Source organism: Pongo abelii, chromosome 8, assembly GCF_028885655.2.
Source record: "Pongo abelii isolate AG06213 chromosome 8, NHGRI_mPonAbe1-v2.0_pri, whole genome shotgun sequence".
Taxonomy (NCBI): Eukaryota; Metazoa; Chordata; class Mammalia; order Primates; family Hominidae; genus Pongo; species Pongo abelii.
In genome coordinates, this window is record NC_071993.2 from 30,072,456 (window position 1) to 30,095,696 (window position 23,241).

Sequence of the window (23,241 nt, forward strand, 5' to 3'; positions counted from 1 at the left end):
TATCTCACAGTGTGCTGAGCCTTTGCAAGTGGCCAACGGCAGGTGCCTGCCTGGGAGGGGAACAAAACCCAACCCGGAAGTGCTGTACCCGGGAAGTGCCCGGAGAGTCCGATCCCTCCCCATCGGGGGCTGCTCTCCAGAATGGGGGACATCTTATTGTCTGACACAGATGGCGGTTTCCCACACTCTTCTTTAGCTTTTTAACACTCCACTGTTCTGGCAAATGAAAACTCCAAATCCTTAACAGGTATTTTAAATGTGCTCCCTTTAAATATCAAAGGCCCCCAGGCTTCTCATCCAAAAGCTGAACGGCAACTATGAAGAAAGAACCCAGAGTGCTTGCGAGAGTCACTCCCTGGGTCCTCACCAGCCTCTCACCCAGCCAGATAAATCCTCAGACTGCGAGAACGGCCCCCAAATCGGAGGTCTGGAGTGAGATGTGTGTCCTCTCTGCTCGGAATGTCAGAGGCCCCTGACCACGTTCCCAGCCATCCCTTGCTGCAGTCACTTTCAGCACCCTGGGATCTGCTGGGAGTCTTGGTACCCTTGAGCCTGCCCCGTCCCTCTGGGAAGCCCGTTGTGTGGGGGACTCGTCGCAGACACAACACTCACTGTTCCTTGATCTTGTTCGCGGCGGTCCTTCCGACCTCCTTCGTGTGGGCCTGGGCTTTGCATCCGTGCCACAGGTAGATGAGGGCCTTGTTGACGTTGAGCACCACCATGGAAGTTCTGGACCTCAGGCTGCTACAGTGACAGGCCACTTCCAGCAAATTCCCTTCCACGGGCACCTCTCCGCGCACGCAGTACAGCCGCCACTCACCTGCAGGGGGCACCGGCGGCGCGGAGGAGTTAGGACGTGAGCGAGTGGCAGCAAACGCGGCCCTTCCTACTGTCCTCTGTGCCGTCCACGGCAGCCACCTCCGTCCAGGGCCAGGGACTTAGGGGACTGGAGGGGCTGAGGCACTGCGCAGGGAGCCCTGCCGAGCACTGAGGCATCAGGCCTTCCTGCCAGCCTAAAAAGTGGGTTCTTACGTAGTTAGAAGCAGGTGATCTGAAGTCCACAATGTAGAAAAACCATTTTCCCAATATTTATACAATAAGTTCTATAACAGGCATATTTTAAAAGGCTCTAGAGCTAAGATTTTTTTGCGGGGTGGGGTGCTGGTCAACAAAAAATTTCATAATTTATAATAGAAGAGCCACTGATTTTTCTTTCCTCCTAAAAAGAGCAGACAGAGGAGGGGAGACCACCTTCCAGCCTCCTGCGTGCAAAGGTGAATCCCCGAGTAAATTCTCCAGAGAGAGGCGGGTCACGAGCACCCATAGAGCTGAGTTATCAGGCAAACATCAGGAGGCTTTCAGAGGTAGAGCCACAGCTAGATGAAGACAGACTCACTTTCAGCCCCCAGCTTATAAAAATTCTTTCCAAGAGAGGGAAAGGCAAAGTCGAATTCCAGCAGTAAAAGTGACTTACTTTGCACATTTTCTTCTTCCTCTTCCCGCCTCCCCGAGTGCACCACCATCCCCCCCTGGAAACACTGCAGGAAACAGGGGGGCTCTTTTCCCTGGAGAACCTGGACCTTCCGATTTAAACAGAGGTAAATAGGTAAGGGGCGTGGGGCTTTCAAAGTCCTAAAAACAATACATGCCTCTTGCAGAAAATCTGAAAAATACCAAGACGTACAAACAAAAGCCATTGCTAACACTACCACCTAAAGAGAAGCTCTGCGAACGCTGCTGTGTGCAGCCTCCTCTCAGGGTGTTACTCAGGGAGGGTCTTCTTTTCCTAAACAAAATAGGAGCCTTGCTTTATATTGATGTACAGCCTCATTTTCTTTACTTAATGTTGTTCTGTCAAGGAATATTCTTTTAAAACATAACTCCTGATATTTTAATGGTATTCTGTGGTTATTGATGTCACAAGACTGATATAAATACATTCTTAACAAGATAGCTCTCAGCAATGAGAATGACTCATCACTGACTTGATAATAATTCTAGGGAAAATACATGGCTTGCGGCCACCCCAGCAGTCCACTCAGCCTCTTCCTGGCCTGTTAGAGAAGGCTCTTCCTTCAGGTGTTATCTGCACCACGAATAATGTTAGGGTTGAGTCACCTCCCTCTAGGACACCTTTCCTTAAAGAGGAAATGTTTCCTGGAGCTGGTAGTCAGGGAGCACTGAGAGAAAGCATTTCTCACTGTGAGTTATCAATCTCAGTGCCCATTTTGCATAACCAGTTGCCATTCTGTGGCAGTATTTCATATCTAAAATGATTTTCCACAGCTGGACCATGGCTCATGCCTGTAGTGGCGCACACCTGAAGTCCCAGCTACCCAGGAGGCTGAGGAAGGAGGACTTATTGAGCCTGGGAGGTCAAGGCTGCAGTGAGTGATGACAGTGCCACCGAACTCCAGCCTGGGTGACAGAGTGAGACCCTGTCTCAAAAAAATGATACAAATAAAAATAAAATGATTTTCCATCCACTGGATTGGTAACAGGTAAAATGCTCAAATGAGATTAAGACTCAAAACTCTGAGGATAATTTTGAAGGCATGATAAAAGCATATTCATTCATGGCCTTTACAAAAACATAAACGGGTAGTTGAAATGACTATTAGGAATAAATTAAAATGCAACTCTTGCCAATACCATTTCTAAAATATAGTCCATAGTAGAAAATATTTTTTAGGAAACGTGATTGGCTGGGTTAGTGGACTGTGGAAGGCTGGGTGAGTGTGGATCTATTTCTGGCAAGAATGTCTCTGCTGTCTTCCCTCCTGCTATCGGTAATCATTCAACCAGGAGAATAAAGAGATTTTGCACATGGCATTGTCCTGTTTTCAAAGAATCCCAGAGTTAACTCTTAATTGCTGCTACTCAGCAAGTTAACTCTTAATTGCTCGTACTCTACAGAGCAGAGGAGACTCAGGCAGAGATCATCTGAATGTTAAAGAGACAAGTTTGCAAGCCTCGGACCTGGGCAGCAGTCCCTGCCAAGCACGATGCAGGCCCTGGGGTTATAAGGCCATGGGGTTGTGAGGCCAGCAGCTTTAGGTGGCCTCGGATCTGGGCAGCAGTCCCTGCCAGGCACGATGCAGGCCCTGGGGTTATAAGGCCATGGGGTTGTAAGGCCAGGGTTGCAGGGTCTCTGTCATGCTCCTGGGGGATCACATAGCTTTAGGTGGTGGGAAGTGCTGTGAAAATAAAAGATAAAGTGCAGGGACTGAGGATGATGGGAGAATGAGAAGGCTCGGCTAGAACAGGGGTGGGGTGGGGGTGCGGGTGACATCTGAACAGAAACCTGCCTCATAAGAGGCAGTACACAGGGGTACGTACATAGAGGCAGTATGGAGTAGGCAGGGGAAGTTTCCAGACAGTGGAATGGGGCACAGGGCAGGAGGTAAATGGAAGGAGGTGGTCATGGAACAGGGAGAGGCTGGAGTGGCCTGGGTGGAGGGGAGGAGCAGGAGGAGCTGGGAGAGGTGCCCAGGGCCTACCACGAAGGTGCTGGAGCCCTGGGAAGCCGCTTAGACTGCAGTGTGTGTGGCAGACAGCAAGGGAGTGACCCAATCTGACCTATCCCAGAAAACCACTCAGGCTGCCATGAATACAGGTGATGGGTGTTCCCAGTCCTTACATTCACCTGATATTTCCTTCAGGTAGATTCGTGTACATGGAACAACTGATCAAAGTTTTAAGGTTCTTGTGACAAAATTTCAGGATGGCTGTTCAAGTTACACTTCTCACCCAAAACACAGCATCCTCATCCTACTGAGGCCTTGCTAGCTGGCCCTGGATCCATTCTTTAAAAAATCACTACCATTGTGAGAAGTGGATGATGACATCTCTTTGTTTTACCTACAGTGCCTTGATTGGTTAGGTGGAAACCTAACAAACCTTTCAAAGCCACCCACTGGCCATCTGCACTTGTCATGTGGATTTCCTATTTGCAGATACAACATTTTCTCTAGGATCATCTTACAAAAAGTGGGAGAAGGAAAGAAATGGGAGGGCACAGCCTGAAATCTGCAGAAGCCAGACCAGGACTGAAGTGCTTTGGGTGACGTGGTCTTCCATTATCAGAATCATGTTGGGAGGGACCAGGCCGAGTGCCATCGGCTCCCAGGAGAGGATGCTCCTCTCAGTCCCCAGGGTGCAGAGCTCCCCAGGACTCACCTGGGCCCCCCTTTCCTCATCCAGCTCCACCGTCATCAGCGCCGACGTGCCCTTCTCACTCACGGTGGAGTGCCGGCCTTGCCAGAAGAAGTAGACGCACTTCTCTTTGCCGGCCGCCCTCACCGAGTGCTCTCCCTTCTGGCGACTTCCCACTGCAAACACACAATGGCAGAGGGACAGGTCAGCAGCTGCGACACCTGAGGAGAAGCAAATGTCTGGCTCACTTCCCCGGGGCCTGCAAGGACCAGTGGCAAAGAGCCTTGGGCCTAGGGCTGGGGAGAAACCACTGGCACCTGGAGGGAAGGCTGGTCACGCCCAGGAGAAGAGAAAAACCACCTTCCTTCCAGCTCCTGACCCAGAGCTTCCAACAGGGAGAAAAGGGATCTGAGGGGCCCTCTTGGTGCCCTGAGAAAAAGATCTGTCATCTGGAGGGGGTGGCAGATCACTCCAAGTGTGCAACAGAGTAATTTCTTCAAAATATTTGGTGAGGCCAGGTGAGTGGCTCATGTCTGTAATCCCAACACTCTGGGAGGACTGCTTGAGGTCAGGATTTCAAGACCAGCCTGGGCAACATAGCAAGACCCCACCTCTAAAATAATTTAAAGAAATTAGCCTGGCGTGGTGTTGCACACCTGTAGTCCCAGCTACTTGGGAGACTGAGGCAGGAGGATCACTTGAGCCTAGGAGTTTGAGACCGCAGTTAGCCATGATTGTGTCACTGCACTCCAGCCTGGGTGACAGAGTGAGACACTCTTACAAATAAATGAATAAATAAATAAATAAATAAATAAATAAATAAATAAATAAATAAAGTATGTGGTGACTGCCAGAGCAGGACTAAGGGCTCACACAGACCCAAACGCATTTTCCGTATTACACCACTCTTTGGCAAAAGATTAGCTGGTAGAGAAAAGATGTTAAAAACAATAGCAGGGCCAGCTTTAAGCACAAAGGAAAAAATGCAGGCTGTTAAAACTATTCTAGTAAAAAATACAACTTTGAAGTTTTCAAGTTCTGTCAGAAATGAGGAGTTAGGTTGCTGACAAATCACTTGAGCACAAACTAATCTGGATTTCATGTCTGTCACCAGGGCTGCTGCCGGGATTAAGTGCTGATGGTCCCCATGGTTGGCACCGCACAGGCACTCGGTAAACATGAGTAGCACAGGAGGCAGATGAGAATGCTTGGTGTGGAGAGCAGTCACAGGGAGGTTACAGGGTCTCCCTCTGTCACCCAGGCTGGAGTGCAATGGCGCAATCATGGCTCACTGCAGCCTCAGCCTCCTGGGCTCAAATGATCCTCCCGCCTCAGCCTCCCAAATAGCTGGGACTACAGGCATGCATCACCATGCCTGGCTAATTTTTATTTTTAACATTTTGTAGAGATAGGGTCTCACTATGTTACCCAGGCTGGTCTCTAACTCCTGGCCTCAAGTGATCCTCCCACCTCAGCCTCCAAAAGTGCTGGAATTATAGGCCAAATGGGCATTTTAGATGTTATTACAGACATCCAAATCTCTACCTGTAAGAATATGTCTCACTCTAGATTCCCTTCATTCATTCATGCATTCAACAAATATTCAATGAGCGGGGACTTCAGGATTCTGGGCTACAATGATGAACAAGACAATGATGAACTTGATGCTTGGTGCTTTTGTTCTAATAAAGAGACGAGCAAGACAATTTCAGATAGTGATAAGTGCTATGAGGACAAGAGACAAGAAGGTGACGCCAGCCAGGGTCAGGGCTCATGGGACACCTGCTGAGGGAGGGCCTTTCTGAGGAGGTGGGGAGTGCAGACCTGAATGACTCTAATCTGGAAGCAGAAGTTTCTAGGCTGAGTGAGGCCATTAGACCAAGCTCTTGACCCAAAGGCCCGGGTGTCCCAGGGAGTGAGGGTCAACATGGGAGAATGCAGTAGTTGATGGGAACACTCACACAGGTTTAAAAGGAATGAGAATAACTGGAGTCTCTGGTTTTATATCACTGCAATTTTTCCCAGCTCCAATCCCATTTCTAACATTGCAACTGTATTGAGGTTTGAAGGGAAGAATAAAACTCATTTAAGTTCTTAAAAGGTAGGGGGTCATATTTATTTGATTTTTAGCCCTTTGTTTGGTAAAGTATCTGTAACATAGGTTTCATAAATGATTCTAATAATTTCTTAAAGTATTTTGACTAAGGACAGTCTTTTGTACCATCCACTGTGGATCTGAACTGGTTAAGTTTGGGTGTTTTTGAGAGGGCAAAATAAAATAGGAACTATCAATGACTAGATTATAAATCCCACAATTACTTTGGAAGCCACTTAATTGAAATTTCTGCTAACTCAGCAACAAAACTTTGCCTTTGAATAGCAATCCCATTCTTCAAATAGTGAACATTTGTTGCACTAAATAGATTACTGAGGAAAGATATGTTTCAAATAGATCATAACGGTTTATAAAGATCTTGAAATCTGTTAGCACTCAAATACATTGTGTAAATACATATTCACACTAAAATAACCAACATCACATCCTAACATTGCAAACAGACTTGAGTGTATATACCCAAAATAGAATTGTCTCTTTTTTAAATTACTTTTATTTTAGAGACAGGGTCTTGCTCTGTTGGCCAGGTTGGAGTGCAGTGGTATGACCATAGCTCACTGCACCTGGGCTCAAGTGATCCTCCTGCCTCAGCCTCCCAAAGCGCTGGGATTACAGGTGCATGCCACCATGCTGGGCTCATTTTTTATTTTTTTGTATAAACAGGGTCTCTCACTATGTTGCCCAGGTTAGTCTTAAACATGTGGCCTTAAGTGATTTTCTCACCTCAGCTTCCCAAAACTCTGGGGTTACAAGTGTGAGTCTAGAATTTTATTTCTTTAAAGATATTTTATGAAGCAAACATTTCACTGGTTTTCCTTACAGTTTTTCTGCACATACCCAAATTTAGTCCTATATGCAACTTAATTTTTCATATGTGTATTCATTTTTAATTTTGGCAATGTAAAGATTAAATTTTTAGTAGTAAGAACTTATGGGCTATTCTTTTTTTTTGAGACAGGGTCTCACCCTGTCGCCCAGGCTGGAGTGCAGTGGCATGATCTCAGCTCACTGCAACCTCTGCCTCCCGGGTTCAAGCGATTCTCCTGCCTCAGCCTCCCAAGTAGCTGGGATTATAGGTGCCCGCCACTATGCCCAGCTAACTTTTTGTATTTTTAGTAGAGACAGGGGTTTTCACCATGTTGGCCAGGATGGTCTCGAAATCTTGACCTCGTGATTTGCCTGCCTCGGCCTCCCGAAGTGCTGGGATTACAGGCATGAGCCACCGCGCCCAGCCAGCTATTCTCTTTACAACCTTGATTAGTTACCTAATTTAAAGTGTGGACATGTTACGCCATCAAGGCACTTTCAAGAATAAGTTTGGTACTAGTAGTTCTATTTAGGAATAACAGACAACACAAATATAAAGACTGTTCATGGTCAAGTATTCTTGCACCAGAGTCACCTATTAATAGGAACTAGACATCTATCAGGCCCTGGAGGAGCCTGGCTCAGCACCCCTGGGCACCTTGAGCAGCTGTCCCCTGACCCTGCTGGGGAGTGAGCAACCCTACCCTGGAGGCACTGGGCCAGGACATTGACCCTAGCAGTCCGGCCAGCATCAGCGAAGTGGAGGCTGTACCACCTGTGCAGGTGCTGCTTTTTGCTGACCCTCTCCCAGAAGTGCACCCTGAGCTCTGACTCAGTCCTGTTTGCAGGTGTGGCCCTTGTGGGCACAAGTGATAGAGGAGCCGGACTAGTGTCACCAAGGGGCCAGAGCTTCTGCGTTGGCTACAGAGTGACTGCAAGTGCCATCGGGCTGTGCCTCACCCCTGCTGGAGGGATGGTCTGGAATCTGAATGCTCCCTGCTTTAACTTAATTCTCTAAAGCTGGGCTTTTTCTAAGTTGTAAGTCTGCTGGAAAAGATGTTGTTGGAGCTGGCTGTGAGATGTTCATTGTGTTTATTGGGAAGAAATATGGAAAGGAATCACCTGGGTCAAATCATATTTCCTAGGGGCCTCCAAGTCAATAGTCCATGAAAGTCTGAACTCTTTGCTTTATTTTTAATTAATTCACTTAACAGTTTTACTCATTCATTCACTCACTATTACCTTTTTTTTTTCTCATAACTAACAGCTAAAGTAAGAAAATGGCTAAATTAAACTATGTCTGGTTTTATAAAACATGGTTTCCCTTTTTGCATTTTAGGAATGGGCACTACAAGTGCCTTTAGTTTGTTCTTTAAAGTTCCCAGTTCCACTACTCCAAGGGTTAAGAGATCTGCCTGCCCTGAAACACACTCAATTCCCTATTATTGTTGTCTTTGGTAATCAGCATCAGAGATTAACACTGTACATGCCACCTCTGCACAAAAGCAAGAGTGTAAATCCACGACAGTGACTCTTTGTTATTGTTATTGTTATTATTTTGGGGAGATCCACGTTATCTCATCTTCAAGTTAAAAACAGTAATTACGCTGTTCCTGCTGACAATGTCAGTGATGAGTATTTCCTGCACCTACAATGTGAACACAGGCCAGGCACCGGCTAAATGTCATATATACCTGATTATAAAGTCCTGTGAGCTGAGTACTATAATCCCTATTTTCCAGGTGAGAAAACCAAGGCTCAGACAGGGTAACTTTACCCAGCCCACACAGCTGGTAAGTGAGGGCCTGAGATTCTGAATCCCAGGCTGTAGGGTCCCAGCGCCTGTGGCTCCTTATGAAAAAGGAAAGGAGCAGTTCCAATTGCTTGCTCATAAGAAATTAAGTAGATGAGAAATGCTGCTCCCTTTGGGAGGCTGAAGTGGGAGGATGGTTTGAGCCCAGGAGTTTGAGACCAGCCTGGGCAACATAGTGAGACCCCATCTCTATAACAAATAAAAAAAATTAGCTTGATATGGTGGCACGTGCCTGTAGTCCCAGCTACTTGGGAGGCTGAGGCATGAGGATGGCTTGAGCCTGGGAGGTCGAGGCTGCAGTGAACCGAGATTCTGCCACTGCACTCCAGCTTGGAAGACAGAGTGAAACCCTGTCTCAAAAAAAAAAACAGAACAAAAAGAAAGAAAGAAATGTCCCTCCCATTGGGGGTCCTTGTCTGACACCCCACTACTCCCTGGAAGGAGAAGCTGGAGCTGCCTGGGCCCTGGAAGAGCCCATTCCTGCTGTTTAAGAAGCCCCTGAAGTTTGGTGTGTTTAGTGGCTCAACCTCAAGTCGCCTTGCTGCTGGTTCAACCCTGACCTGCTCCACGGTCTGGTGACTGGGATCTTTGGCCCCTCTTTGTAGCCAAACTCATGGCTGCCCACATCCTGTGCTGGAGCCCCACTCTGACTCCCTGCCTGCAGAGCGGGTTAATAGCACAGTTGGGTTTGAAAAGAGGCAGGTCTGGACTTGAGTGTCCAGCTCCACTCCCTGCTAGCTGTGTGGCTTCAGGCAGGTTCCTTGATGTTACTGTCTTGGTCCTTATCTGAAAAATTAGCACCACAACAGAGAAGTCTCAGGGAGCCCAGCAGGCACTCAGCTAGAGGCAGGGTAAAGCCCTCAGCATCGTGCCCCAGGGGGCAGGGGGACCTCTGGGCCACAGCCTGGCTCTGCACAGCACACAACCCCATTGGCTATGTACTCAGCGAGGCCCACCTGCTGGCTGCTCCTGCACCTGCTTTATGTCATTGATACCACATGCGTCTTGGAGACAGGGTCTGAAATATTTACTTGGTCCCTACAAAGTGTCTTCCATAGAGTAGGTGCTCAGGAAATGTCAGCTGATGAATAGATGCATCTTGTATAAATCAGGATCTGAGCCTGCAGTTTTCTGGTCAGCAAACAGCTGCCTGTGCTTCCTGTGGCCCCGGGGGCAGGTGCACCTGCACAGCAAGGGGGCTGTAAAGAGGCAAAAATACTCTCTTCTGAGTTGAAGTCACAAACCTGTGACCTGCATGCTCTCCTAAATGGGAAGGGGTGAGGAGCGCTGTGGAAAAGGCTCCTCCTTGGCAAGGAGAGGGATGATTTCTCCAGAGATAACCGGACTCCCCCTTTCCCCGGCGCCAAGCATCCAGGTGAGTGTTTTGCAACGGGGTCTGTCACCATCAGGAAGCGAGGAGAGTTTAGACTCTGCATTTACTACACCAGACCCACAAAGCACCACCTGTGCTCTCAGTCTCGGGAGAAACAGCCTCTTTCACTTCTCAAATCAATCTTCTGTGCATGTATTTACTATTATGTTACAGCACCATTTGGTTCCAGCTTTAAATCACGAAAATATGCTGTACTTAATGACTTTAATTGAAGCAGCACACAGCCACGTGGGAAATATCATTTAGAGGCCAATCATCTCTTTCCCAGAAAAGCTCTGGGGACAGGGGTAGGGGAGGGAGAGAGAGAGCTGAGAAGACTTGACGTGCAAGTTCAATTTCTACAGGTGAACACCAGCGGCCTCGGCAATGCTGGGTTGTTAGGAATTCGGCCTTACTTCTTTTCATCTCTGTGGTTTACTAAGTGGCTCTCAAAGGCGCACGACTGCAGTGCCCCACTGCACGCACGCAGCAGAGGGCACGACAGGATTCACTGGAGAAGCTGGCTCCTGCAGGGCTGCCGGGCCGACCTCTTTCAGCTGGAAGAAGCCATGAGCGCTCACTAACCTGCCGTGCTCACCATGAACTTCCACTTGACCACATAGGCATCCCCCTCGTGGAACTGCCCGATGCTCTGTTTGGGGAGCCTGCTATAGTCGAATTCTAGGATGTGCCAGACATCCACGGAGACGCTGGTGATCTCAAACTGCCTCCTGTCGTGTCCTTCCACCAGGCCATAGCCACGGCCGACATTCACCCCGTCCAGGATGGTGCCTGCTGTCGTCTGGGGCATGGACACCATCCGTGTCACATCGTATGCCTTGACATCGGCCCTGGGGTCTTCCTACAGAGGAACGTGAAGACATCGGTTCAGTTGCCTGTTTCCGCAGCTATTCCTTGTCACGCTCAATGCTGCTTCAGCTGTTCATGGGACAGCATAAAAATACAGCTTCCACACTCTGTCTCAGGATGTTTAACTGCAGTCAGGGAAAGGCTGCATTTCCAGACTCTGGGAGGTCTGAACACCCATCGCCACAACAGCGCATGGATGCCTGAGAACAGGCACAAACCAGACTCTTCACTTCCCAGGGTCAGATTAGAACTGGAGGCCTGTCTGCTGTTCTACTAGTGAATCCTGGGAAGGCTTCCTAGCTTTGAGAGAGAGAGTGTGTGTGTGTGTGTGTGTGTGTGTGTGTCTCCATGGTTTTTTTTTTAATTAAAAAAGTATTTTAGTTGACACATTATTATGGGTATGATTTGATGTGTTGATACATGCATCTGTTTTATGGGGAAGGGGGTGTGGGAAGGAGATGGCACAGGGAGGATAGGGAGATGTTGGCCAACGGGTACAAAATGACAATCAGAGAGGAGGAATGAGCTCTGGTTTTCTCCTGCACAGTGGGGTGACTGTTTTCCAATACTATATTGCATATTTCAAAATAGCTAGAAGAGATTTGAATGTTCTCACCACAAAGAAATGATACCTCTGGGGTGACGGCCATGCGAACTATCCTGATTTGATCATTTTACATCAAGGCCACTTTTATTGGGACCCAAACCAAGCCCTGAGGTTTGAGACTTGGTCGCCGGAATACCTTGTGCTGGGCAAGTTCCCCGGGGTTCTTCTCATTCGGTCTCTTCAGTTCTGTCCAATCCAGAAACTTCTCTTTGAACAAAATCGTCTCATTGTGTTCAGTAAGTCTCCCAAATATCGCCCAGTCGGGCCTCCCCTGTCCTTTTCTGTAGGGTAGGAGGGGGGTTGGGAGAACAGACAGGAAAAGAACCAAGATTAAGCCAAGCTTAAACAAAGGAATCTAAAACACATGCGGCTACTGGAAAAAACCTCAAAGTACTTAAGTACATATAAAACAAATGGTTTATTTTCCTGCATTTTACCAAATAATGACATTTTGTTATTTTAGTCTTAAGTCATGCAAAGCTTGTGTACATAGAGTTTTTGATGTGCCTGAATGTGACATGAACCATGTCAGGACTAGACTTTTCTTACATTCTAGCAAGTTCTTTTTTTTTTTTTTTTTTTTTTAGAGATAAGGTCTTGTTCTGTTGCCTAGGCTGAAGTGCAGTTGCACAATCATAGCTCCCTGCAGCCTTGAACTCCTGGGCTGGAGTGATCCTCCTGCCTCAGCCTTGCAAATAGCTGGAACTGCAGGTGTGTGCCACCATGCCTAGCTAATTTTTGTATTTTTTTAAATATGAGACAGGGGTCTCGCTATGTTGCCCAGGCTGGTCTTGAACTCCTGGCCTTAAGTGATCCTTCCTTCTCAGTCTCCCAAAGTGCTGGGACTACAGGTGTGGGCCATATTCTAGCAAATTCTTGTCTTTGGGATACCCTGGGGTGGCACGCTGGGTGGGGATTTTGGCAAAGGCAGAAGCCGCGGGAAAACCTTGTCTACTTTAGCCACCCAGTCACCTGCAGACGCTTACCAAGTTTCCCCTCCAATTAATTAATAGATGTAGGGAAGAGGTAGCTCCCTCCTCAATTCTCTACTATTTTATGTCATGTTACAACAAAGCTCTCCAGAGTATGGAGATTCTCCCGTCACTAAAATGAACACACTTTCATAGATCTTGAAGTGCCTTTTTGTGCACTTATTTCTAGGCCACTGGCCAGGGCAGCAGACAGGAGAGCACAGAGAGATAGGAAAGAAAACGGCACAGCTCCACCCGGAGGTCTTGTGTGGCCTTAGGATTTCAGAATTTACACTGTCCCCAAGAACACAGGTATTTTAGATAAAGGTATAGCTGAGAAGATACGTGTGCTGCGGAGGGTGTAGCCCTGGAATACTATGCACGATCTCTCATCCCTCCAGATCCATCTTTGGTTGTGAATCCGGCCTGGGATGCAGCCACCCCTCAGAGCAACCCCCCCTGCTGCTTGTGCCCTGCTGTGCTACTGCCTCAGTCACTTCCTGTTTGGTCAAGACCACAGCTGCTGATGTCGCAGCTGAGGCACATCAAAAAGGCTGCCTGATTCAAAGAAAGCTGCCAGATAAATCACAGAGCACAGACACTTCTACCTCATGCTCTTGTGGGACTTTAGGAACCAAACATAAGCACCTATGGAAAATGCACTGCGGTCTTGAAAGGCTGTGGTCTTTATCAGAAAATATCTGAATGACTGCCTCTTATGTCAGTCCTACTCTGCAGGCTTGCTAAGATGATGATTGAAAGGGCTCTTGGCTTCTGCTTTAGAATCTGGCATTTATGTTTTGAAGCGTTGTGAGCAAGCGACGCAGCAGATTGCAGGGTGAGGGGGACGGACCTGGGCCAGGAGCCAGGGGTTTCTCTACCCCCTTCCCTGACTTACAGCTGGAACTGGGCTCAGTGCTTTCAGCCTCATTTGCTAAGAAGGGTTGGGTGTGTAATCCTGGCTGCATCTTAAAATCCCTGGGAGCTTTTAAGACATATTGACACATAAGCTGTAACTCACATGAATCGAAAACACATCTCTGGGGCTGGGCTGAGCAAATGCCTTTTTTTAAAGGCCCCTCAGGTGATTCTGCCTCAGAGATGTTGAAAACCAGTAGGTTAGGAGCTCAGTCATCTACTTTCAGATCTGTGATTATGCCACTATTAAATACAGTTGGCCATTACATAGATTTTATGCTTTAGCTTGTTCTTTTTTCCTCTGCTATACCAAATAAAATCTTTGAGCTGTAGTTCCAGTCCTTAAAACAACAGTTGTTACCATACTGAGGTTAAACATTAGTGCATTTGCTTAACAAGGACGTTAAAACTTCTTACCACACTGACATAATTTTAATGATTTCTATAATAATTAATAAGAAAATCAATAATTGGATTTTAAAGCAGGAAACTAGGCAGGAAGGTTGAAATTCATAGACCAGTTCAATGGAAAACATTAAAATGTGTGATGCCCAATATTCTATGCTGTTTGGTGGTTCACTGGTTTCTAATCTATTATAACGGCACCCATAGTTAAAAAGCACTAGTTCTTTTTTGGTCTGATAGTTGAAAAAACAACAACAATCCTTTGCATGTAGGAATTCTTTTTTCCATAATCATAATTTGTGACTTTGCACATATTCTCTTGAATTGCCAAAATGACTTTACAGAGTCTAGTACATGCAGGGAATATTACAATTGCAATCATTATTTTAACACCATCTCCTCCCCCTCTTCCCTTCCCAAAAGGTATAAAGACATAAACATCATCTTCTGCCAAATAAATCCTGGAATTCGAAGGCGATGCTGGGAAGGTATGAAATTAGAAGGAGGCATGCTGCCTTTGCACCTTCAGATCAATGGCTGAATTCCAGACCCGGGGAAGCCTTTCAGATGCACATGTAATTTGTTTAAACAATTGCTGTTCATCTGCCACAGCAGCACCTGGAATGCCGCAGGGAGAAACTTGCAGCATTTCTTGCTCACTTCAAGAAATCAACTATAACAAACCTCTTCCAGAAGACTACAACATCCATATTTCTGCAATAGTTAGATAAAAGTTAAAGAACTGTTCCTTTTGTGAATATTCACAGTCCACTGCATATAACCGTTTATGAAAACTGAATCCTATAAAGAGCGAGAGTAGAGGACTGTGGTGAGAACAGAGGGATCGAAGGGAATCAGCTCGCTTGAAGAGCTGTCCCTGGGCGGCAGCAGGAGTACCTGGGGATAAGCGGATTGCATTCTCCAGGATCCAGGGGATTGATGTCACAGTTCTCATAGTCAAAGGTTCCATTCCATAAGTGCTTTGCCAGCTGAAATGCTATTTTTCGTTGTGCTAATGTGACTTCTTTCCCATGCCATACGTAAACTTCACTACCAAAATCAAACACCAGTACCTGGGAGAAATGGCACAAAAGAATTTGTTAACTTCAAGAACGTGCAACAGTTGAATCAGGTGCAACAGGGTCTCTGTTGACAGTGAGTCAAATGGAGGAAGACAGAAATCCTAATGGGGCAACCAGCACAGACACAAAAAGGCCAGGAGATCTCAGCTGGCACTGCCCCACTGAGCCAGCCTCTGCCCTGCGGGCACGATTCCTCCTCCCAGTGTCCTAAGTGGCCAGGATAATGTTTCCTCCTCTGAACTCTCAACGTGCTTACAACTTGCGATTCACAAGAGTTCTTTAGGTACATCTTCCTGTCGACTTCCTCCCTCTGTCCCCTATTCCTCCCCCTCTCATGTGCTCATTCATTCACTTAATATATACACAGAGGCCACTTCATATACCCCAGGCACTCGTGGTCCAATGGTGTCTTCTCTCCAGTACACAATTCCAAGATCCTTAAGGGCAGGGATCAGATCATAGCAATACGCACAGGAGGGGTTGATTACTAAGTGTTTGCTGAATGAATACATGAATGTAATGCTATTTCTTATTTTCATGGTTCATTTTATTCTTTCTCTTAGAATGATTTCTCCCTTCACTTCCAGCAATTCAAATTTTGCTTAACTCTAAACTAGGCTCAATTTCACTTTCTATGTAAAATTATTCCTGAAGATTTATTTTTCTGTGACTTTCCCCTCATGTAAATGCCCATACATGTCACACAGTCAACCTTGCTCCAGATTACATTCCTTCTAATACTCTTCTGCCCAATTAAACTTAAGGGCCTGTGTGTCTTCCACTTTCTCGATACTTAGCATGCTTAATGGTACTGGAAATGTATGTAATTAATAAATATTTACTGCTGTGACAGGACAAAAACAGCACATTAATTGAGAAATCCATAAATTATATATACATGCATCTAGTGTTCCTCAAATTTAAGGACTTAAAAATATTTTATTATAATGTTTATGCAAAATGCAAAAATAGGGCTAAGAAGTATTTGTATTTTGCCTAAGATATAAAAACCTTCAATGATCCATGTCACCTCTAAATTATATTCTGGATTCCATATTAGCATTTAAGATACCAGTAATGGTTTGAAATCACAAATATCCTTTAAAAAGCTGTAAATGTTCTACAATGGGTACTGACACTGGCTAACCTTTATTGGGCACTTACTATCTAATTTATTGGGCAGCCTGTGCTGAGTGCTTTCAGTGTGCTTTCTCACTGAAGGGCAGAGCCCACGGACTGTACCTCTTTGGGTTGCAGAAGGGAGCACTTTGGAATTTTCCCCCAGTAGTCGTCATCAGGAACAAGTTTATCATCCATGAGACGGTAAATGCAGTTAGTTTCTATTATGGCTGCTTCATAGAGTTCATCTTCTTTTGGGTCTCCAGCAGCTTGGGGATAAGAACAACAGGAGAGCATCACATTTTACATTGCAAAGTAGCTGGTTTAGAAGAATGAGCTAAGGGAGAAGAAAGGAGATTCAAGTCTTGTCAATCTCTGAAGTACAATGAAGTCTTACATTGGTAACTGGTTTGGCCACCCAGAAGCTTCCAGAAGTCTTTGGCTGCATGGGTGTGTGTATTAATTCCTTCTTCAATGGTTTGGATATAAGTAGCTCTACAACCAAGTTCCCTCTTTGTCTGAATTAAAGTTGCAAGTTCTGAGGCCTAAAAAAGAAAGGAACACAATTACCTGGGTAGAAAAGCCCTTGGCTAGACAGAGTGGCACATGTCAAAACCAGAGGGAGAAACAGTGTGCCTGCAAGGAAAGCCTTGTGACCACGGGTGTGGGTAGATGCTGGTTACTGGGTATTTTCAATGACCTCAAGAAAACATAACTGAAAGACCAGGGAGTATCAATTCTTTAGAGCAATAGTTCTCCATCTTCAATAGGTCACATGTGATGCTTTTAAAAAACACTATTCTTTGGGCTTTACCCCATGACAGTCTCATTCAATAGGTCTATGGCAGAACTTCATAGCTACCTGGGATAAAGGACTTTAAAGTGGGGCCGCTTCCTTTTTTACACAGGAGTAGGAAGGAACCCAGGACCTAAACACTGGGGTGTAGGTCATAGTCCTAAAGCATCCCATTTAAACATGTAATGAAGGCTTGTTTGAGAGACATTCAGGAAAAGGAATCCTAGCTATCCCTTCTCACTTGAATGCAGCACCTGGCGTTTAGAAGCTTTGTGACTGATGCCGGGAAGAACACTCCACCGGTGTGGAAAGGAGACGTTAGCTAAAGCTACGTCTTTTATTTTTCAGGTACCAACCTTTGCCTTTTCTATGACGTTTGCAAACTCTCCTACCCACAGGAAGCAGCAGTGGGGAGAGAGCAGGAGGAAGCAGTCCCCACTGTTGAGCGCCGAAGCTCGAGGTTCCACCAGCCTGGTCTGCACGTGTCTTCTTCCTGAACATGAGGCAGACAGTCACCATCTTTCCAGACAGAACGGGGATAGGACACACCCCACATCGGAAGCATCTCTGCTGCGGACACTTTCACTTCTAGAGTCTTGTCTGCTAATAAGAGTGCCCATGGCCCAGGGTGGCAGCAGGGGAATTTAGAAAGGGCATCGCGATGGCACTAGCAGCTGCTTCCCTGGTTTGTGCTTTCCCACATGTCACCCGCTTCTCAGGACCATTATCAGTGTCATGTGCATGGGTTAATGAAGGCTCCCCCTTCCAGGGAGATAAGCACACAGGCTCCTTTTCCCTCCTTCACTCTTCTCCCGGGGCCTTTCTCTCCCCTGGCCACCTCCTGCATCGAATTACACCTGTGGCCCAGGCAAGGGAAGCCACGCCTTCAGGAAGGGTCGGATCTTCCCCTGGGGAGTTTCCACTATGAACCCTAGGGGCCTCTCAACAGGAAGGATGGAGCCACCGCCTTCTGTGGCTTTCAACACCTTTTCCTAAATATTTGTTGATTTTGAGCTTTCCACAATTAAACTGATCATGTAGTCTCTGGGTTAAGACTGAGGACTATTTGGTTATTTGAGCTTGTCACTAGCCTTTTTAAATACACACAATAGGATAGTGGTTACACAGAAACATGCGGGAAACCCTCCTGGAGGGAGAGGATATTTCCTCCATTCTCATCTCAAGGACTCATCTATACAGTGGCCACCAGGAGGCAGCCGAGTCTCCTCCTCATGGCCCAGAGCCCCCCCTGGTTCGTCTTTGGAATCTCCCTTGCTACAGACAGGAAGGGCACTGGAGCGGAATGCAGGTGGGCTTCATCTGTGTCGACCTTCCCTTGATTCCTTCTCCAAGCTGTGTCTCCCTCTCCGGTTCTGTACTGACTTGGGGAGAACTGGGCAGGGAGCAAAGAGCCCCTCTGATGACGTAGGGCACCTCTGGTAACTGCATGGATGTGTGGCCGCTTCGTGGGGCAGGGGGCACCAGGAGTAAAAGCTGGGATTCTGGAGTGGGGGGACCTGGGTTCCAATCCAGCTCTGCCACCCAGTAGCTGCTGGGACTCCAGACACGTTCCTGCCTCTGGAAGCCCTGGTGGGCAGAATACTTCCTATGTCATGGGATTTGGGGAAGCTTAAGAGACAGGAGGTTGCATAGCAAGGAACACACAATAAGTTCTCAAAAAGCATGCATTCCTTTCCCGGCACAGGCAATGAATTACAGAGTCAGGACTCCGTATGGGACCAGACAGAAAACACGGGCCCTGAGTGACCGTGCCAGGCTGCTCTGAAATACCTTTAATCTGCAACAGCATCAGCCTCTTGTAGGGCACAGCGCTGTTGTTAGAGTTCTGTTCTGTCAGGTTGACGCTCCGCAGGCTGACGTTGCTGAAGTTTTCTTTACTAGCTAAACCTGCCAGGGTGACTTCTGAGAAGTTGGAGTTGGAAGACACTGGGCAGGTTGAATAAGGAAACACAAAACAGGAGGTTCAGTTACAGTGACAATATTTACAGTCAGAAATTATTCATAACTGACTCAACACCTTTGTCTTTTCACGTTAATCCCGAGAGGGGAAACATACTCAAGTTTGATTAAATGTGCAATTCAATGCTTAACCACCGTGTTAAGAATTAAGTACAGCATTGAAAATATAAACTGCTTGTTGACAAGTGTCACACTGCGCTGTGCAGAGGGACAAGAACTGAGTGATGATGTGGACCAGCTAATTTAGTACAAAACCAGGAGCTGGATTCACTTGTTGCAATTCCACTGAAAGCTGTTCTAAATCCTAACAACTTTTAGATGCCCAAATGTATGGATGCCAGATGACTGTTAGACAGCTTTCACCAAAAGCCTTTATACATAAAGAAAACAAAAAAAGTAGACATCTGTAAGGGATGATTAGGTTCTAATCTTTATCTGAAGGCAAAGTGATCAGCCAGATGGTATCTTGAGGTCTTCTGCTCTTAGAGTTAAGACTGTAGTTATAAGATGGGTTTTCACTGCAAAACAGCAAACATCTATAGACCGGTCAGTCATCACTAATCCAACCCCTGAGCCCCCAAAAGTGGAGGCAGAGGAAACATACGTAAAATCTGTGCCAACATTTATTTCTCCAACTTATTGTTTTAAAAATGTATATGCTGGAGAGAAATTCAGAAATTTATTTCACTGGGATTAAGTTTGAAGACATATAACACCACTTGTCAATTCGTTATGGTGTTGTGGTTTTTAAATACACTTTTTTTGTTGTTGTTGAGAAAGGGTGTGGCTCTGTCGCCCAGCCTGGAGTGCAGTGGTGCTATCATGGCTCACTGCAGCCTTGATCTCCTGGGGTTAAGTGAGCCTCGCACCTCAGCCTCCTGAGTAGCTGGGACCCCAGGTGAATGCCACCACACCTGGCTAATTTTTTTGTTTTTTGTAGAGATGAAGTCTAGCTATGTTTCCCAGGCTGGTCTCAGACCCCTGGGCTCAAGTGATCCTCCTGCCTCTGCCTCCTGAAGCGCTGGGATTACAGGCATGAACCACCACACCCAGTCTGAAATATACTTTCCTAGTAAACCAGTTATAACGAAAAGACTCAACCACTTCATCTAAATACTATATTTCTAAGAAAAACATTAGGAAATAGGTCTATGAGTGTTATGGGAAAATGAAAATTACAGCAAGATTATTCCAAAAATCAAGATTATGCATGCTATCACCTCAAACCAAGAAAATCACTGTTTCAGAATGATGGAACCCCACATTATTGGGCAGATGAGAGCAGTGTGGCTAGGCCTACAGTGAGACTGAGAGTCTGGAGCCCATCTCCTCGCCTCCATTCATCACCCCCGCCAGCTCCACCTGCTCCCTCCAGCCCACATCCCAACTCCGAGAAGCTCAGGGTCTTACCAAGAACGACCTGAAAAGCACTGGCGTTTGTGTTAATTAATAATATAAAAATCTAGGATTAGATACTCCAGTGATTTGAAGTGTTTTACCAAAAGACCAAACGGCTCTTTTACTATAAGAGATCAAACGACTAATAAGATTAAATGAAGAATGATTGTGTGTTCAGGATCTACAAAGCTGAAAATGGCTGAATTACCATACTCAGAAATATCCATCTCTTTTAACTTCCAGAAAGAAAACTCAATAAAACAGGGTAATTTGTAACCAGGTGCGGTGGCTTGTGCCTGTAATCCCAGCACTTTAAGAGATCAAGGTGGGAGGACTGTTTGAGGCCAGAGAGTTTGAGATGAGCCTGGGCAATATGACAAGACCCCAGTCTTTAAAAAAAAAAACAAAAAAAAACCAAACCCCAGGATAATCTGAATTAACTAACTGAACAGGTGATACACACTGTGAGAATTTCTATGAAAAATCTTTAAAGTCTAGGTAAGCGTGCACATGTGTGTCCAAACTTACTCCTTTTTACTTCATGAGGGTCTTCTGAGCACCATTATTGGCCTTCACAGGGCAGAAAACCAAGCAATGAGTAAAGCATCGGAAGAAGCCATTCCCAAACTCAGAAGCAGGGTGGGGGTTCAAATACTCACTCTTCTCTACTTTCATCCGCTTTGACTCCATGAAGGCAACGTTTAATCTCTGCTCAGTGTATTCCTGAAGGAGATCTTCTCTTGCCGCCAGCATTTTCAGGGGGTTTTTGGAGGCCTGAACCCGGCGCTTGGGCCTAACTGCCCGCTTGTGCTCGGCCACAGAAGACGTCAATCTGCGGATGGAAGCAGAGCCGCGGTCCCAGTCTGCGACACCACCACACCTGGATGACCTGGGGGTCTTGGACTCCCCAGTGTATTTCCTGATTTTGTTACAAATCTTGCAACTCCTCCTCCCACTGCCACTCCCCTGACATGGAGTCGTAGAATCTTGGAGATGGAAGAGAGACGCAAGCCCACTGAATTCAAATCTCAGCCACGCCCGGACGCCCACACTCACTCATGGCCCTTGGTCTCCGCCTGGGAGGGTGTGGAGTACTTCCGGGCAGCTCATGGCTCTGCTAGACAGCTCTAGGGGTTAGGCAGCTCTTCCCTCTCCTTACCGCGCCCATGCACACGTCCTAATTCTCGCTTTGGAACCATACACCCATGTCTACTTGTCTGTCTCCGGCAAGCCCTTCGGGAATTTGCAGACCACGGCTCCTTGATGTAATCCTCTTCGCTCAGACTAATCTTTCTCCCTATGCAATAGCTTCCGGTCCCCTTACTGACCCTCCATGACTAGCTTCCACTCAACTCACTGCCCACCTCTGAAAAATAACCACTTTTTGGAAGAATATATTGAAATAAAATAGGCCCGCAACCATCTGTGACCACCCCACATTCTCACAACTCTTTGGGGTAGAAAACCAGACTAGGGGAGGTGAGCAAACCGAGCGAAGCGATCTCCCAACAGACTCCTGCTGCCACTCTCCACCTCCAGCTGCGCAGGCCTCTGTGCCCAAAAGGCGTCTTTACGTACCATGGTGTCATATGTGTGTCAATATGTTTAAATTATGATATACAACTATTTGAACAGTAACATTGTGTGGGCGGAAGACTGAGAAATGGTTAAACGGTTATGTATGCAAATATCCAAAATACTATTTTGAAGTGGAAAATGGCAAAGGGCTCATTTTTTTAAGTTAGGAAATTAAAACATGCAAACTGAAACAAATTGAGCAAACTGGAATACGCAACGAATTTATCTGAAGCAGCTTGTAGAAAATGACATGACACGTCACTCTGACAATTTCGCAGTTAAGACCAGATGGATGTGGTGGATTGCCGTGGGTGGAGCCTGTCTAGCCCGTCTTCCTCTGTGTCTGGTAATAGCATCTGGATTTTCCTTTGGGGAAACCACCTCCCTGCGCCCCCACCCGTGGCTCTAAAGGAGACCCAGAGACCCGCCTTTACCCAGTCAGCATCTTCTATCCCATTGGCCACAGTGACTGGTTTAGGGATGGACAGGGGCTCAAGCTGAAGCCAAGAAAATCAAACCTGGAACTTCTGCTTGGACTACTGAGAAGAGAAGCTACCCGTGCTGGGCTGGCCAGGGAGGCAGCCTTGTGACTCCAGAGCTGGGGTGTCCATCTGCCGCCAGGCCACTGCCTGACGGAGAGTAAGGCCGCCCAAAGGAAAACAGCCAAGACAGACTGTGTTCTGAGGGGCTTTTAGAACCGGAGACCACATCTCCACTGTTCAGCGAGCGAGCCAGCAAACCCCTCTGCACTGTTCAGCTACTGAGCCGACAAACCCCTCGGCACTGTGCAGCGAGCGAGCCAGCGAACCCCCCCGCACTGTGCGGCGACTGAGCCAGCGAACCCCCCCGCACTGTGCGGCGACTGAGCCAGCGAACCCCCCCGCACTGTGCGGCGACTAAGCCAGCGAACCCCCCCGCACTGTGCGGCGACTGAGCCAGCGAACCCCTCCGCACTGTGCAGAGAGAGAGCCAGTAAACCCCCCCGCACTGTGCAGCGAGTGAAACAGTAAACCCCTCCGCACTGCGCAGAGAGAGCCAGTAAACCCCTCTGCACTGCGCAGAGAGCCAGTAAACCCCGCCGCACTGCGCAGAGAGAGAGCCAGTAAACCCCGCCGCACTGTGCAGCGACTGAGCCAGTAAACCACTCCGCACTGCGCAGAGAGAGAGCCAGTAAACCCCGCTGCACTGTGCAGCGACTGAGCCAGTAAACCCCGCCGCACTGCGCAGAGAGAGAGCCAGTAAACCCCTCAGCAC

General features: G+C 47.0%; 1 protein-coding gene across 9 annotated transcripts in view; it reads right to left on the bottom strand.

The window, feature by feature from the left end:
- Nucleotides 1-23,241, bottom strand: part of SVIL (supervillin) — a 190,137-nt gene that overhangs the window by 12,238 nt on the left and 154,658 nt on the right. For all 9 annotated transcript variants that reach the window (XM_054522129.2, XM_054522130.2, XM_063727519.1 and 6 more), the window contains 11 exons: nt 21,069-21,241; nt 18,823-18,978; nt 17,388-17,524; nt 16,633-16,780; nt 16,359-16,504; nt 14,932-15,107; nt 11,877-12,021; nt 10,849-11,125; nt 4,180-4,331; nt 1,475-1,580; nt 613-820 (listed from right to left, as the gene is read on the bottom strand). In XM_054522129.2, coding sequence (XP_054378104.1) covers nt 613-820; nt 1,475-1,580; nt 4,180-4,331; nt 10,849-11,125; nt 11,877-12,021; nt 14,932-15,107; nt 16,359-16,504; nt 16,633-16,780; nt 17,388-17,524; nt 18,823-18,978; nt 21,069-21,241 — 1,824 coding nt within the window. The remainder of the gene's footprint in view (nt 1-612; nt 821-1,474; nt 1,581-4,179; nt 4,332-10,848; nt 11,126-11,876; nt 12,022-14,931; nt 15,108-16,358; nt 16,505-16,632; nt 16,781-17,387; nt 17,525-18,822; nt 18,979-21,068; nt 21,242-23,241) is intronic.